General features: G+C 38.1%; 1 protein-coding gene across 1 annotated transcript; it reads left to right on the forward strand.

Annotated features, from left to right (window-relative positions):
* Nucleotides 1–1,571: 1,571 nt before the first annotated feature.
* IFRD1 (interferon related developmental regulator 1) lies at nt 1,572–11,469 on the forward strand. Its single transcript, XM_026868337.1, has 11 exons — nt 1,572–1,712; nt 2,671–2,752; nt 3,193–3,317; nt 3,615–3,772; nt 5,023–5,073; nt 5,172–5,350; nt 5,454–5,562; nt 7,403–7,537; nt 8,783–8,911; nt 9,908–10,003; nt 10,774–11,469. Exons 1-11 carry the CDS (start codon nt 1,664–1,666, stop codon nt 10,861–10,863), a joined length of 1,203 nt encoding a protein of 400 aa, XP_026724138.1. The 5' UTR covers nt 1,572–1,663; the 3' UTR covers nt 10,864–11,469.
* Nucleotides 11,470–12,034: the final 565 nt, after the last annotated feature.

Consider the following 12,034-nt stretch of genomic DNA (forward strand, 5'->3'; position numbering starts at 1 on the left):
GCGGCGCGGCCGCGGCACGCACAGCCGCCGGTGCCCCCGCTCCTGCACCGCCGGCAGCGTGGGCCCTGCTGGGGCGGGGGCAGCGGCGGCTGCTGCTGTCAGTCCGGTGTCTCTGGGTGGTGTGGCGGTCTGTCAGCGCTCTGTGCCACGAAAGGCTGTAGTATCTTTAAATAAAGTCGTCCTTAGTGTGAAAGAGGATATTAATGAAACAGTCTTCATCCAGATCCAGAATGCGTGTGGCTGGTAGAACGGAGATTTTGTGAGGTGGTGAGAAAATTCATTTTAGGCTATTGTAGCTGTGAACGGTCTGTCTAGTATCAAATGTTCAGGAAGTCGCCAATTCACTGGGGCTTTCTGCAGCTTTATTTTAGTTTGTGAGGGGCTGCCAATCATTTCTTGCCACTTCTCCCACTGAACTTCCTTGCTTGACATCATTAGAAGCAAGAAGGTGGCAGTGCCAGGGCTCTGAAATTCCAAGTTTCTTGGTCTGTGCGTTGGTTAATGTTTATCTTTTAAATATATGAAACATCAAGGGTTGTGGTCAGTGATACAAGCGAATGGTTTGTGGCTAAAAGCTCCAAAACATCTGAAGTGTGATTTTTAACTTTATTAGGAAGCACTTTGACAGTGATCAGCTCGAGGTTGATTCTGTATAGATAAAAATGCTTTTTGGGGCCTTGATAGTCAGGAAGGCTACCTTGACAAGTGCTCTGCACTGATGCCTTACATCTAGAATCAGTTGTACCACAAAAAGTAGGTGGAAGGGCAGAATTCCGTATTCTGTAAATGACATTTGGGAGCTGTTGGAGAAATAACTGTGGAAGTATTCTTCTGTTAATCAACTTCAGTAGATGCAAATTAAGGGCTAGGATAGGACAGTGATAGAAATTACAGTATTATCACGTCAAACTCCTCCAACTCTTAATGTTGTATCAGTAAGATACAGGCATGAAAAATTGTAGAGCACTGGTGAAAATAATACTTATTTCTTCAAAAAGACTAAAGTTACTGAACTGAGGCCTTCTAGACGCTGAGAGGGAAAACTTTTTTTCCCCCTGTTGAAGCATTTGATGTTCTGGCTTATATTTGTAGTTCAGTATTAAAATAAGGTTGGACATTGCTGATGCTGCACATACTATACTTAATCCTGTAAATCCTGCATTGAACTGGGTACTGTATGTTTGCTTAAATGTATAACATATCCTGGTTTGAAGTCCCTCAAAACTGAAAAATAAAGCTTGTATGGCAATTTTTTAGGTGGCTTCTCCTAATTAACTTTAATATAGAGCTGTTTTTAAAGCACAGTCACAGGAAATGGCATTAACTTGAAGTTGGTTATGGAAAGATCCTAAATCTAGAATTATGAATTCTACCAGTACTTTGAAAACTAGGTGGCCTCTTTGCCGCCATTCACAAAGTGTCTTCCAGAATAGAGCCAAGTAAGTCTTTAGAACAGGTGGCAGTAAAGTAATGAGCACAAGAAGGAAATGGGCTTTCTGGGTCAGGGAGAATGAATCTGTCAGGAGGGTTGAATTCTACTTTTGGTGTTCAGATCTTCCTTTTCCATATGAAAAATGACCAAATTATTATATTCTTCTTTCCTTAAGGTGGTCAGTCCAGAAACGTGCAGCCTTTTAGTGATGAAGATGCTTCAATTGAAACTATGAGCCACTGCAGTGGCTTCAGTGATCCTGCTAGCTTCACTGAGGATGGTATATTCTTTCATTTATATCTATTTGTCTTTTCAGAAATGTAAAACCTGAGTTGATGGTAGAGTTTAAGACTAGTAGCAGTAGCAAAATAATGGCATTCCATTAAACACTGATTATTAATCTAGTGGCTGTTGTGGTTTTTTGTAAGCATGTATTCCAGGTTTCATGAGTTTTGTAAGAATGTACTCCAGGTTTCATTTCTCTTGTGAAACTTAGGCTTAGTTCTATTAGAATTATACAGTGCTAACTTCTGGGGTCAGTAAGAATTTTAAGTTGCATTGTAAGACATTGATTTTTCATAACATATAGTTCAGGTGGTAGGAGCTGCCCAAGAGTTTGGGATGGGAAGAGTCAACATTTGCCTGTTTTGAACTAGATTTCTGCTTTATCTCCACTGCCATCTCAGCAACCTGGGCTGCTCTAATGTCATTTTGTTGTGAGGAGGGGACCTGAAAGCCTGCTACAGGGGGATAAGGCAGGCAGCCTTCTCTGTGAGTACTTGCTACTGTTAATTGTGTTGCTGTTGCAGGGGCATCTGAAGTGATGCCAGATGGGACAGGCTGCTTAGGCAGTACTTGTGGCATCAGCAGTGAATACCCCGATGTACTCCAGAGGTACATGTTTTGGACGCAATGAAAATGTGTTGCCTACAGGATTAATGGGCATCAGTTGTAGCAAATTTATGTAAGACCCGATTAGCTCCCCTCATTCATTCTTAGCACATGTAAAGCAGGTATAGAAACAGCCCAGATGTATCAATAGATCAATTTTTATGAAAGTATTTTAAGAGGCAGTTTGATGTAGCAGGCTTAACACCATTCTGTTGCTGTAATACTGAACAGTCATTGTCTATGTTAAACTGATTTCTTATTAGTATTAAAAATGTTAAGTATTGGATGCTACTGTGTGTGCTAACAAAATGTATATCAGTAGGACTAAATTATTTCCTCTGGATTAGGGCCTGAAGTTGATGAAGAAGCCACTCAAGAAGACTTAGAATACAAATTGAAGGGATTTATTGATCTTACATTGGACAAGAGGTATATTATGCTTTGAAGAAATGCATTCATACATTTTCTGGCTTCCTCTGATGTAATAAGGGAAATACACATCAAACTTGTATATGCTTACTGAAATTACAGTTATTTCATGCTAGAGAGGGATTGCTCTTCTGGATCTGAAAAGACCTTTCTCCCCCCACCAAGTTTCTGACTAAGTGAGAGTTGGCCTTGCCTTTCCTAATAGCTGGAAGTAGAGTGACTTTATTTCTAGCTTAGTGTACCATTGTGAACTCTTATCTCCAACCTAAATTTCTCTGTCCTTGAGGAAGGAGGCAACTTACAGCATTTCATACTTCATGGTACTGCTGTGGGTTGTTCTTCCGTAGGGTGCAGACAGATGTAAACTACCATAAGAACAAAGCCTGAGTTTTGACTGATATGTGGTGATTTCAGGAGATCTTCCTTATCTCTTCTAACAGTGCAAAGACAAGACAAGCAGCTCTTGAAAGTCTGAAAAGTGCTTTTTCTTCTAAAATACTATATGAATTTATAATGGAAAGGAGAATGACACTAACTGATAGCATTGAACGCTGCATAAAGAAAGGTAATTAATGTGCTTGGTATTAGAAAGCAATAATCCCCATGAAATAGCCTATTGTTTAAAAGGAATTCTAACTGTTTGGCTTTTGTAGTACTTTATAGAGTGCTTAATTTAGTTATGTTAACAACATTCCTTTTTTGAATTTAGATACTATATTTTAACAGACCTAGATAAATCAACTGAAATTATCTTCCATCTATTGGTTTCTGGATTTCCACTTGCAAGTTTTCAGACTAATTATCTTTAAAGGAAGCAAGCAATGCATGAGGTGATTACTCATTGTAGCATGTTAATCTCCAGGTAAGAGCGACGAACAGTGTGCAGCTGCTGGACTGGCATGCCTTCTGTGTGTGCAGATGGGGTCAGGAATTGAAAGTGAAGAGATTTTTAAGACCCTTGGTCCGGTTCTGAAGAAGATTGTGTGTGATGGAACAGCCAGTATCCAAGCCAGACAGGCTGTAAGTATAAAATGGTTTTTTGCCAGCCAGGGACAGAGGGCACTTTTTGATCAGCTCTCTAGTGTGTAATCCAGAACTAAAGGTTACCACGCTAGTGTAAACTCATGTTTATGTATGTATCTGGATGATGCATAGCAGTTTTCACTGGGCTAAAAAGTTTCACGTAAAGGATGAGCATCATTCTCTTTTTCAACTTAAGGACTTCCTTACATACCCGTTGCATCTAGTACTTTGTCAAGTGTCTTAACTCACTATGTTGCAGTCTCCTTACTGCAGTTCTGTGAGCTGATGTTGAAGTCCTATAGGAAAAAATGACCGTTTTTCCCACTGACGCATCCTTCCTGTATTGATTTTAACCTCTTTAACAGCAGAGGAACATAGTTTAGCAAATATATTAGTATATGATAAAATTTCATATAGCAGATCTAGAACTACAGACTTGATACATTCATACTACCAAAAGTATTTTAGCTTTTTCACCCAGTCATCTCATCTGTACATCAGCAGTATACTATATATTGACTGAAGAGAGTGTAAAGCTCTTGCCAAGAGTTTTTGTGTTGGAATAGATAACTGTCAGCTGGCAGAAGAGGTGGTATTAGTTCAACAGCAGTTGTTTCTACAACCAGACAAAAGCTATAAAGCTTGTCCTGTTTAAGTGTAGTTTTGAGTCTTCTGTGGTTAGTGCAAGCACCACTTTCAACTATTTTCTTACGCTTTGTTAAGGGGAAACTGAGTAGAATATGGGTGATAGGGAAGAGATGTGTATGACCTCACAGTAAAAGGTTGGAAACTGCTAAGAAAGGCTCTTGAAGCCCAGTGTTTTCATGCCATCTAATTGTAATAGTAGACAGAGAGGGGAAAATATTTCCTGCAGCTGTGAATAAATATATGTCCATTACTGTTTATCAGCATAATTTCTGCTAGTGAATCCTAGTGGGTTTTAAAATAATTGGGTGAAAGGAGTTACATGTAGCTTTATGGAAGGGCTTTGCAAGCTATATTAAATAATACAGCATGAAAAGTGAAGGCTTGTGAGAAGCATACGTCATAAAATCATTCTGAAAGTAGATGGGAACTGAGAGCTAACTATTACAAAGTAGCTGAATTAAACAGTGTTGAAGACTTCTACTCTGCAAAGGTCTTAATCTCAAGTTTCTGTTACTCCAGATGCTGAATTTCAGAGGTCAAAGTTTGAAGGTTTTGCCAAAGTAATGTCAAATACTGATGTTTTTTTCTTTTGTGTCTAGTGTGCAACCTGCCTAGGGATTTGCTGTTTCATTGTCACTGATGATATTACGGTGAGGATAAGTAATACTTTTTTTTTTTTTAATAAATTGACAAGATAAAAATGTGTGAATCTTAAGCCACTTCCATGATCCTCTTTTCCCCTGTTCAGGAATTGTACTCGACTATGGAATGCCTGGAAAACATCTTCACAAAGGCCTATCAGCGAGATAGAGACACTAATGGTGTATCAAGTACCCATAATACTGTGCTTCACATCAGTGCTCTCTTAGCTTGGACACTGTTGTTAACCATTTGTCCAGTGAATGAAGTGAAGAAGAAAATTGAAATGTGAGTGCCTTTCTTGGAAAACAAAATTTGTAGTGACTGTTTTTATATGCAATGAAGCAGTGTCAACAATTTACATGTTAATAAAATGTGACTTACTCTTTAGGCACTTGCATAAACTTCCAAGTCTGTTGTCTTGTGATGATCTCAACATGAGAATAGCTGCTGGAGAAACACTAGCCCTTCTGTTTGAACTGGCACGCGAAACAGATGCTGTAAGTAGATGTCAGCAGCTAAATTTTCTTGCTCTGGAATGATAAGACAAATGATTTAATCTGTGTTGCATAACGCTCTGGATCCCAACAAGTGGCAGATAATTCAGTGGGTTATGTTCTTTGTAGTAAGTCTGCCCTAGTCTTAAGTGGGTATAGCAATGATTCACAGCAATTGGCTAACAGTTTTGCACTTGCTTCCATATTGCAAAACAGCATCAGTACAACAAAACACATCAAAGAGTACTGAAGAGCAACTAGAAATGTAGACTTAAATGTGGCTTTTAAATCTAAATCCAACGCCAGCTTAGAAGTTCATTGATAGATCCCATGCTAAACTAGTAGTTTACTGCAGTGGGAATACTAATTAGATACGCAGACAAGTTCCAGTGGTTCACAACCTGCACAATTCTGCTCTCAGCCAAAAATCTATCCCTCAGTAGAAACAACACTGGCTTCTGGTATTCCTTTTTTCAGTATCCTGAGAAGAATAACTGGTATCGCATGATGGTTTCACAGCATTTGTGACTGTTTTAGTCAGCTGGGGACCAGTCAGTCAATTTAAGGGGGGACATGTTGAAAGGATTTGCACAGATTTGCTGCATTTGGTGAGATTTCTTGGGGTTTGCTCTTGAATCGGAATAGGTGCAAGCTTCTTGGTATTACCTCATGCACAGCTACACTTACCTTTACATCCTTCAGTATGCCAGATAAGTTTCTGAACTGTTTTCTTGTCAACACTGAAGGAAACAGTCTCCACTTAAGCATGGCACAGTTTGGAAAAGCTGCCTGAATGGCTTTTGGCTTGATCGAGGCTGCTGTGCGTTGTCAGAACACTGTCTGGAGTGAATAGATAACTAGCTGAGCCAGGATACAGGACACACTAACACTGCATCATCTGAAACAATATGTTGAGACTTGTATATAATTGCAAATAGTAGGGATTTGAGTTAGACTGAAACTTGATCCTTTATTTGGTCAAACTGACTGCAAGTAACTAAAATCTTAATATGTATTAACAAATGAGACTATTTGTTATGAACCTCTTCTGTTCCATTGAGGAAAATGCCCCTTAAATCATCATGAATTACTCTTTGGATCCTTAACAATCAGTGCAGATTGAAAATGCTTACTGTGTTTTGCGTTTGACCAGTCTCTTTTAAAAAGTGTGCAGTAAACTCAGCCTAGTCAGTTGACATGACAAAACATTTAGATTAAAAAAACACCAGAAACTTGTTTTTTCCATAAGTTTACATAGATTCTTACTAATTCAGGTGTACTGCTGCTGAACTAGTAAATGAAGGGGGCAAAATATTTCCTGCTAATCAATTAGGCATTCAAGTTTTCTTGGAGTGTTTTGTTAAGTTTTTTTAAAAGTGTTTTGTAATTTTCCACCCCATACAAGATTTATGACTAAATATTCATACTCTCAGTCTAGTGGTGTGTCACCATCTGTCTCCAGCAGCATGAATTCTGTGCTAATAATCGGAAAGTGCCCTCAGCTTGTTGACAAAAGCAGCAGCCAGGTTCGGCAGATGAGTTAGACAGTTTGAGTCCCTTGGAAATACAGAGCAGAACAGATTGACAGGTATATACGTGCACTGAAGGAGCTGTACTGTTTCATGTGGCTCTGATTACCAGAATAGAGTTTGGTAGTGTCCTACTTGGGTAAACTGATGCTGTGTCTTTGTTCTTTCTGGCTTAAACACTGAAAATGGAGCTACAGGAAGTTAGTGCCATCTTTGTCTCTTTAAGTAACTAACAGGTTGTAGAGGTCTACATGCCCAGAATTTGGAGAGATCCATTTTAAGGCCAGAAACAAATTTATTTTTTTTTGGACTAGGATTTCTTTTATGAAGACATGGAACTTCTAACAGAGAAACTAAGAGCTCTGGCTACTGATGGAAACAAGCACCGAGCCAAAGTAGACAAAAGAAAGCAGCGATCTGTCTTCAGAGATGTTCTACGAGCTGTTGAGGTGATTCTTTTCTTACTTCAAATATCTGGATTGTAACTATATAGTGTGCAATTTAATGAAAATGCTTTTATTATTAAATAGAATTACTGTTTCAGTGGAAGCAACAGGAAAAAATTCTTTTAAATGAGATTTCAGATTCTGGTCACTTACATGAAATATAACTGCTTTTTTAGGAATGCGGAACAAAGGAAGTCACGCTTTATTTTACTCCAGACTTCCACGTTAATTTTTTTTCTTTAAAGAAGGCTAAACATTGCACTGTAAATACTAAATCCTTTTTATTTTATATCATGAGCAGATTTTTTCCATAGAAAACTTTATAGGACATCCAAATTAGTGTCCTGAATTATTTGAAAAGATTTATTGTAAAATCTTAATTGAACTGCTGTGCATAATAAAAAGCAACTTAGTAGTAAGGTACATTTTCCAAATGGCACCTCTGTGGAGGGCCAAAGAAGTGTTTGTGTATGGGGAGAATTTGTTGTCCCGATTTGTTGTGCTGCAGTTTTCTGATTTTTCCATATCCAGATTGAGAACAATACATAAATCAGGACTTGAAAAATACTTGGGTAGTGATGTAACTTCTGAGTAAAGCCTCTAAGAAAAATGTCAAACTTCTGTCACTTTAGTGGATTATATTTTTATATTACACTTCTCAAACTAGATTTGTTAATTGTCAGATAATTACTTTTTACATTGCTGTATGGGTAAGACCAATGAAATACTAGTTGACATTCAGAACAGTTGAACACCTCAGAAGCTAAGGAGAAGGCTTTGAAGTGATTTGAAGTCACCTTTGAGATTCTGCCTGTAGAAGAATCTGAGTCACTTATTAGCACTTGCTACATTACATTGTCACAAATGTATCTCTCCACACTTGACAGGTAGGGACTAAATGAGACTTACAAATTGACTTAAAGGTGACTCCTGCACTCAGAACTGTTTTTTCTGGAGATAAGTTGAATAAAGTCATTTGAAAGATGAAAGTGTTCTTTTTTTTTAAATGTTTTCTGACTTGAATGTTAGCTTCAAGTCTTACATGAGATTTAACTTTAGATTTAGCCAAAACCAGGACAATCAGTTTATGAACAAATACAATCTTTAGTATGTGCATGTTGTGTTATGTGGGAGGTTTTGGTGTGCTAAGTTTATTAATGAAAATAAAGTTCATAGAGATACATATAATTCCTAATACAAAAGACTGTCAAAATTAAAATTACTTACGTTTCATTTAATTTTGGGTAGGAGCGTGACTTTCCTACAGAGATGGTTAAGTTTGGACCTGAGCGCATGTATATTGACTGCTGGGTTAAAAAACAAACTTATGATACCTTCAAGGAGATTCTGGGGTCGGGGATGCAATATCATTTGCAGGTAAGCTGTTCTTTGATACGTGCTCAGACTGTTGTTCACTGTCTGGCTTCTTTGTGGTAATTCAGTCTGAATTACAAAATCATGAGTAGGACTTGGTGAAATGATGAAACGGGCTTTGCATTAAGAAGTGTTAAAAGACAGCACTTACAAAATTAACAATAGTGAGCTAGAACTGCCTGGGTAAGCTGCCTCTGAGTTGTAGCCAGCGTGTGCTGGGCTAGCAATTAGAAAACTTCTCCAAGAAGTAAGAGATTCAAGCTGAACATCTTTAGCTTCAGGTTTTCTGAATCCTTATGCTTTCTTTCAGCAGAGGGGTATAGTCATCCAGCTGCTAGAAAGCTGCATGCCTCCCTCCTTTTTTACAGACTTCCTGTTCAAGACTGTAAAAAGGAAGGCAAAATTTTAGTCAAAAGTAATGGACACAACTTGCAGTGCAATGATGACAGCATTCAGATGATGACAGAAGGGAAGAGATAAGCCCTTATCTCTGTGCTAGGAACTGTTTGTTAACTAGTCATCAGTTCAGATACGTAGTAGAAGCAGGAACTTCAGTGTAGGAGTATATGCTCCCCAATTGCTGTGATAATTAGGAGGTTAAAATCTTCAGTCCAGTGTCAAACTGCATTTCTGTGTTTCTGAGGGAGCCCATCCCTGTAGCAGCTTCTTTCAAATACTACTTTTACAGACAGGTACTTTAAAATTGGTGTGTTGTGAAGCCATATGGACCTGTGTCCAGCTGCCTAGTTTTGTGCAGATGGTGTAACAGAACAATGTCTAATTTGCGGAGGGGATAGCTGTCTCGGTCTTCTCAAGAGCAGTTTTAGTTCTTAGCTTTATTCTCATAAAGGAAGAGGTGTTCACTGGCTTAATTGCAGAATGTACTAAAATTTGAGTCAAATTGCTGCTATTACATACTGGAATACTTGATAGTTAACAGTAGTCATCTTTGGAGACTTGAATAATCCAAGTTGATTGTTTGATGTGTTTCTTGTTTAGTCAAATGACTTTCTTCGGAATGTGTTTGAGCTTGGTCCACCAGTAATGCTAGATGCTGCAACTCTTAAAACAATGAAGATATCCCGTTTTGAAAGGGTACGTTATCGCACCTTGATGTATTTTCTTTACTTCATACACTAATATATTTTTCCTCAATTAAATAGTACTCCAAATGCACTTTAGAAGCTGTCATCTTGAACTTGTCACTTCAGTTCTGACAGTATCCCATATTGTCCTGAATGAAACCAAACCTGGCTTGTATTGTATGTATCTGAGCTATGAGGTTTTCTACTGGGCATGTGACTGCTGCTGCTTTTCTCCAAGGGCAGCTCTGAAGGTTGTTTTGGTTGCTGATGGGTACCAGATGCATGCTCCATATATGTGAACCTTGGGCTGGGGTAGGGACCCTACAGGAAACCATAGAAACTGAGTCTTCATAGCCAAACTCTCCAGTGTGAAACAGACACTAGGGAGGGTGACTTCATTCTGTTCATTGTGAATGTACTCATCATGTTTATGAACAGCTTATGGAATGGTGCTACAAAGTTTACTCCAGGGGGAAAACTTAATCCATGCTGGTGTCTGTGTGATGTTCAAGACTGACTGCCTTCCAGAACTGCTTCTAGCTCAGCCTTTCTTATACAGTCCAAGTTTCTTTTAAATGTGTGTATATATTAAAATGAATGGTGCAAAGATAATATACCATAAATTTCAGAAGGCCTACCAATTTACTTCAAAGATTAACAAAAATATATTTTCACCTGTTTATACATAAAAAATATAAAAACATCTCTAACATAAATTTAAAAAATTTGAGGGACATAAGCCTTTTGAACATCTGATTAATTCTTTCTTTTATTTTGTAGCACTTGTACAACTCTGCAGCATTCAAGGCTCGGACAAAGGCTAGAAGTAAATGTCGTGATAAAAGAGCAGATGTGGGGGAATTTTTCTAGATCTCCTTTTTCCACGGGGTTCAACTTTCATAATTAAAACAGATTTGTAACCTTTAAATGAATTTTTAAATTTCTGTAGTCACAGTTTGCACTTATGCACAGGGATGTTGTATAAAGTCTGTAAATAATGCATGTTGTTGCTTAGTTGCATATACACTGTATATAGATTGATATAAAATTGGGTGCAGGGATATGTTATAACGCTTGTATTAGCTGCAACTTGCTCCAAAGGTTGAGTATATTGTAACTGCACTGTTAAATGGGGTGGATAACTAGGCAAATTCTGTGTGTCAGACTGGATTCCATTATATTATATAAAGGTAAATTAAATTAATTCATTGACTAAGTGTTTTGGTAAGAATGTGCTAATATGAAAAGAAGTCATGTGAAGTCATTTCAGTAACTTTTTAAACTCATCAGTGGCAGGTGGACAAATAAATTTCTTCATATTATGACCTTAACCTGAAGGGGACTATGAAGTTCAGTTGCCTTCACTTACAGTGAACTAGTGAATGACAAATAACTCCAATGTAAAATAAAACCAAGGTTTTCATGTTCTGAAATTGGGTGTTTAATTTTTGGAATAAAGATGTTTCTCACTGCTTGCTTTCTGTGTAAAAGTGATTACTGCATGAATGAAAAAGCTGGGCTGCTGGCGATACCCACATGTTGAAAAAGATGGGTTTATTTGTCTGTTCAGAGATATGGTTGGATAAGTCTCAGTGCTTTAGATGCTATGTGAAACTACCTTGCTGTGTTTGGAGGGCATATTTTATTTACATATGGTCTGTACAACAGCCTACTATTGATTTGTCATCAGTTTTGTAATGGTCAGATGTTTTCTACTTCTCGTACTGCAAAACACCTTACAGGCACCATTCCAGCTGCCCTGCTTTTGTCAAGTTGAAAACTTGAAATAATGGCAGTAACTGAGCACTGTCTTAGGGATGATGGGGGCTTTATCTAATAAAGACACTAAAACCTAGGTGATTGGAGCTTCTTAACCAAAAGATCTATAAATAACAGTGCTTAGAATAAACATTCTTAAAACTGTTAGGTTGAGTTGTCATCAGAGGAAGTAAACCTTACAACCCCCAAAATTCCCCACATTGAAAACTACTGCTTGCTCTGATAAGGGAGAGTTTGGGGGGGAGGATTTGGGGGGGGGGGG

The sequence above is a fragment of the Athene cunicularia genome (assembly GCF_003259725.1).
Source record: "Athene cunicularia isolate RWA chromosome 1 unlocalized genomic scaffold, athCun1 chr1_part2, whole genome shotgun sequence".
In the NCBI taxonomy this organism is placed as follows: domain Eukaryota; kingdom Metazoa; phylum Chordata; class Aves; order Strigiformes; family Strigidae; genus Athene; species Athene cunicularia.